Source organism: Manihot esculenta, chromosome 8 (genome assembly GCF_001659605.2).
Source record: "Manihot esculenta cultivar AM560-2 chromosome 8, M.esculenta_v8, whole genome shotgun sequence".
NCBI classification, from domain to species: domain Eukaryota; kingdom Viridiplantae; phylum Streptophyta; class Magnoliopsida; order Malpighiales; family Euphorbiaceae; genus Manihot; species Manihot esculenta.
The window spans coordinates 30,019,325-30,024,803 of NC_035168.2; the positions used below are offsets into that span (position 1 = coordinate 30,019,325).

The following is a 5,479-nucleotide window of genomic DNA, read 5'->3' on the forward strand; positions in this document are numbered from 1 at the left end:
TTGAACTGAATACTGCTCACCCCTACTTCTGAGTACGTTGGGATCTTAACAGAGCTGTCCATTTGTTATGTAAGAAGTTTATTCAGGATAGTTCATTTAGATGTAATCCCTTATATCAAATGAGCTTTGTATTCTCCTTGCCATGTTGATGGCTTTTCTATGAAATAAATATCTTTAGAAAGAAAAAAAATAAGACCAACACACATACATAGATATAGTATTTATATTTTATTCAGATTTAAACCATGTATTGATGTTTCTACATATGTCTCTTCCAACAATTGTGAAGCTACAATGGAAATAGTTCACGATCATCATAGTAAAATTCTTGACTGGTGCTGTCGTTTGTAGAATTTCATAACTGATTCTTTACTTTTAAAAAGCATGAAGTGTCAAAACGCAGTGATGTTAGCAAAAAAGAAAGGTTGGTAAAAAATTATTATGGAGAATGATTCATCTACTGATATTGAGGCTTATAAAGGAATCTCTGCTCCTTTGTGTATTCAAGATCTCATTGTAGATATTTCTGAGTTAGCTTGTAGTCTATCCTCAATTTCTTTAATTTTCTTTTGTTAGAGAGATGCTAGTTGAGCAACTCATGCATGGGTAGAAAGTCATTCAAAATCCTTCTTTTAGATGTACCATCTACCATCAAATGGACTTTATACTCTCATCTTTGCCATTTTGATGGCTTTATTTAATAAAAATAAAAAGTATTACAAGCACATTATATGGGTGCAGGTTATTTTGTTAAATGAATTTTTTGGCAAGAAATTATTCCTTCATTAGGCCTTATTCACGAGTCCTATATTAACTTATGAGGACCTTTTATGATTTATAGTGTTGGTACAACTGCACCTTAATATAATTAAAATATTTTTTTTTGTAATCATGGGAGGGTATAATGATATAGGACTGATTAGATTCCGTCAAGAGTTTGAATTAATAACATTTGACTAAGACAAAATAATAAAAACGAGAGGGTAGAAACCGAAAAATTTTATTGAAATTCTTGAAAGATTAAAAAGCATCTCAAATAGTTAAGAAAATGCTATTTATAATAGAAAAATTTTAATATGTAAAATTATAAAAATATTCAAAAAATAATTAAAATGTAAAATTAACTCCTAAATGGTAGAATTTTCGCCTTGAATTTTGTGACAGGACTTTCAGCACTCGTCGTACATTTGAAAATTGTACGTCTCGAAATTTCTTTTTTGAAAAGTTATTGTGGGTCCCCATCGAACGTCGACAGCAAAAATTAGTTCCAATCCAAGTCCGTCGTAAAGTTCATCATACAATATGAATATATTACTGTTCAGTTATTTAATTTAATTATTTTTTTAAACTGTTTAAACACTGAACCTGCGATACAAATCAATCCAGTTTTAGTAAATATCAATATATATAGTTGGTTTTAGTTATAATTTAAAGCTAATCTAATGAATTTTTTAGTAACAATTTAAATCAATTAAATTAAGCTCACAAACAATACTCAAAATAACTATACATCAGCATATTAAAAAAAAGGAAGATTATTTAATTTATAATGAAAATCATCAACATAAAATGTATATCTTTGTGATAGTTTTTCAAACATATGATAACAATTAATAAAGAGATGATATAATTTGCAATTTTATGTGAATTTTCTTCTTAAGCCTTCTCTTTTTCCTTATCTTTTTCTTTCTTAGATGGAACTCGGCCATCAGTACCAGCAAGAGTAGCATACTTATCCTTCCTAGTCAAATTAGTGCACTCAAATCCTAGAGTCCCAGCAAGCACTCTCTGTATATAATTTGCAACTTCAATGGCTGATTTCCCACTTTTGCAAGTGAGCTCTGTGGGCAGTTGATTCAAGAAGGTGATCTCATAAGTTGGCATTGGATTCATGAATACAAAATAAGGATCCAACAGTTTATGCCCTCGAACTGTAGTGCCATGGAAGACTGTTTGTTTTGTATTAATAGCCACAGGCACAATTCTATCAGTGAGCTCTGCAAAAAGAGCACTAAATCTCAAAAGAAATGGCTCTCTGCAAGTGGTTCCTTCAGGGCAGATCACCAAGTCACCTTTCTCTAGCAGACGCTTGATATTAGCAGCATCTTTGTCTCTCTCCCTTGATAAAGCAACAGCTTTAATGGGTGAAATTATTTCAGTGAACTTGCTTATGCTATACGTGACACAACTAATTTTTCTTCGTAGGGCTACTGCAGTCACAACAGGGTCTAAAACGGTGCGATGATTGCATACAAAGAGGGACCCACTTTGGCCATTCATGGGAGGCGGTGGAGGGGTGCCCTTAACTACGACTTTAATCCCAAGAATCTTGTAATTGTACCAGGCAATTCTCTCAGGCAAAGGGATGTTAAGGTAGACTCTGAGGATTGATAGAATAATTCCAATTGGCATCCATAAAAATGTCAGGAGGGCAACCAGAGGCGTGGGCCTCTGAACGAATCGTCCCTCGTGAAATATTAAAGGGCTTAGAAGCTTGTTTCTTGGCAGTGGCTCACTCCTGGTCCTTGGCACCACGTAGCCTTCCTGCATTTTACCAAGCTAATTAATGAGCCGTGCCACTATAAAAGAGAACATCTAACTAATACAAGCTAATTAATCATGTAGTTGTATTATCGCTTTCTATAAAAGCCAAGTTCGTAGAGAATGATCTAAAAATGAAGATTTTATCCATCATAAAATATTATGATCGAAATTGATTATGCAGGCTTGTAATTAATGCAAGATGGATTATTTAATTATTGTATATTCAAGTGTGTGGATAATTCTTCATACAAAAATCACAACATAATAATTATGAAAATCATGTCTCTTACATGAGAACCATGATTACAGTTTCATTTGAAATAGAGAGAGTTATGTGTATTTATAGTTCAGAAATGAAAAATGTATGGCAGGCTGTGAAAAATTAATGTTATCTGTTGGAATTCGTGACTTTGGAAAATAATTTTAATACTTAAAATATATGCAGGGGTAAAAATAATATTATAATGGTTGACAATTATTGGAGTATTAAGTAAAGAAAAAACAAAAGGAGAAATAGCAGTTCATGAGAGCTAACCTTGCATATGGACATGAAATCATGGTCACTTTCTCGGTCCCCCAGGCCTAAGTCTGGCAAATTGTTGACAAATTCCTTCAAAATGGCGTCTCTTTTATGTTTTCCAACAAGAATTCCAGGTTTCTTGATGAACCCAGTTGCCCTTCCAGATTTTGTAACCTCTAACTCAGTGCCAAAAACCTTGTCAGTACCTAACAAGGTCTTGACAAATGGTTCGACCATGATTCTAGGATTAGCAGTGACTATGTATCTTTTTCCAAAGGAGTTGAACACTCTCCAAGTTTCAGGATGAACATCATCAGCATAGAATTTGGGCAAGACTGATCTGGAAACAAGCTCAACATCTCTTATTTTAAGTCCAGCAAAGGTAATGAAGACGAGGGTCTTGATTGCCATTGCCTCTGATACAAACGAGTAAAGGAAGTACACAAATGGAACTGATGCTAAAAGGAATAGCGCTCTTAAAATGGTTCCACCTTCAAGTGCAACAAGAAAGTAATATGGAAAAGCACTTGTTGATACAAGAAGTGTGCCATCAAGGTCTGCAGCCACCGTCTGATCTGATCGTCCCTCGGTGCTGCATTTTGTGACTGGTTCAAAATGTCGATGAACCCCCATAATCATTTGAGAAAGAGAGCCTTTTGTGTGGTGGCTTATGAGTTGAGTGAGCTATGGCATGAAGAGAGAGCGGGGAGGAGAGGTGTTTATAAATAAAGAGGGAGAAAGATGAATGGTCATGAAGTAGTAGTTTGTGAGAGCATGAAAGTATTGTGGTCGAGAGAGAAAAAGAAACTAGTGATTTTTTTTTTTTTTTGCCTTCATGGGGAAACTTGGATTAATTCAGAAAGTGAAGGGAATTAATTATTTTATTTTATTACGTATAAATTAAGGCAGTTGTGAAGAGGAGTGTGAGTAGTTGTAAGTCCATGCCAACACCTCCATTACATTCAATTGGCCTACTTTTGTAGTTTGGAAAAGTTACTATTTGGTCTACATATAAGAAAATTTATTAGTAAATCTTTTAATTTAAAAAAATATATTAAAATATTTTTAAAATTTTAAAAAATTTATTAATTAATTCCTTTATTAATTTTAATCAATATTTCTAAAATATTCGGATGAATTAATTACATATAACTAATAGCATGATTAATTAACAAAATTTTATTAATTTTTTAATATATTTTTTAAAATTAAAATTTTTTTTCATATGATTAATACTATATAGTAAATTTTTCTTTATAATTTTTAGCCACGGACGACCTATCCTTTCTTTCATAAGTTCAGCTTAATCAATCCTCTCAAAAAATTGGCAAAGTTTTTCTGAGTGACTTGGTATTGAATAAGTCAATAAAAATGGAGGAATGAGGCGGTTCTTCGTTTGGTACTGTTTATAATTTGGGCGGTGTTCCATTCCTATAAATTAGGGAAATTATGGAATATGACCGTTATTGCTATGATTTTATTTGGGCAATTTTATGTGGAATTATTAGGGTTATATGTGATTTTTGAGTTTTGAATTTAAACTGAATAATACGCATTGAAATGTATTAAAATTGAAAAAAATTAATATTATAAAATCCAACCATATTAAATTGAATTTATTAAAATTTTGTTTTAAAAACAGTTTTTTTATTTTTATTATTTATTTTTTAAAAATAGTTATATTTTTTTATTTACTTTTTAAAAATAGTTTTATAAAAATTATTGTATAAAAATATGTATAAATGTTTATATAAAAGTAAAAAATAAATTTTTTTTTAAAATATAATATTTAATAATAAAATAAGAGTATAAATAATTTTATATATAGTTATATATAAAAATAAATAATAAATTATGTTTATATAGTATATAATATTATAATAAAAAAATTATTATTTAATTCTTTTAATATTAAAAAATTTATTAATTAGCCTTTTAATTTTAAAAAATATATTAAAACGTTTTTAAAATTTTAAAAAGTTTATTAGTCAATCTTTCCATTAATTTTAGTTAAGTATTATGAAAATAAAAATTACTATTTAATCTATATGGTATAAAAAAAAACTTGCTAATTAATCTATTAATTTTAAAAAATATATTAAAATATCTCTAAAATTTTAAAAAATTTATTAATTAATCTCTTCATCAATTTTAGTCATTAAATTAAATGTTACAAAAAAGTTTCAAATATCTTTAATAAACTAATTAGTAGTTATTTTTATAAAATGGAGCAACTAACTAATAAATTTTCTCATACTATAAATATAGTAAAATATTTAATAGTTAAAACTAATAAAAAGGACTAATTAATATACTTTTAATATCTTAAAAATATTTTAATATATTTTTTTTAAATAAATGGATCAGCTAATAAATTTTTCATATTATAAGGATTAATGATAAATTTTTTTATAA

General features: G+C 29.2%; 1 protein-coding gene across 1 annotated transcript; it reads right to left on the reverse strand.

Annotated features, from left to right (window-relative positions):
* Nucleotides 1-1,519: 1,519 nt before the first annotated feature.
* Nucleotides 1,520-3,858, reverse strand: LOC110621398 (glycerol-3-phosphate 2-O-acyltransferase 6). The gene is made up of 2 exons (XM_021765679.2): nt 3,080-3,858; nt 1,520-2,544 (listed from the first exon to the last, which is right to left on the reverse strand). The coding sequence occupies exons 1-2, from the start codon at nt 3,701-3,703 to the stop codon at nt 1,657-1,659; spliced, it is 1,512 nt and encodes a 503-aa protein (XP_021621371.1). The 5' UTR covers nt 3,704-3,858; the 3' UTR covers nt 1,520-1,656.
* Between the last annotated feature and the right edge of the window lie 1,621 nt (nt 3,859-5,479).

Bases quoted from the DNA above. Each gene is read 5' to 3' on its own strand.
- LOC110621398 (XM_021765679.2), bottom strand. From the start codon at position 3,703: ATGATTATGGGGGTTCATCGACATTTTGAACCAGTCACAAAATGCAGC. The intron at 2,545-3,079 runs GTTAGCTCTCAT...GGTAAAATGCAG, and splicing joins ATTTCATGTCCATATGCAAG to GAAGGCTACGTGGTGCCAAG.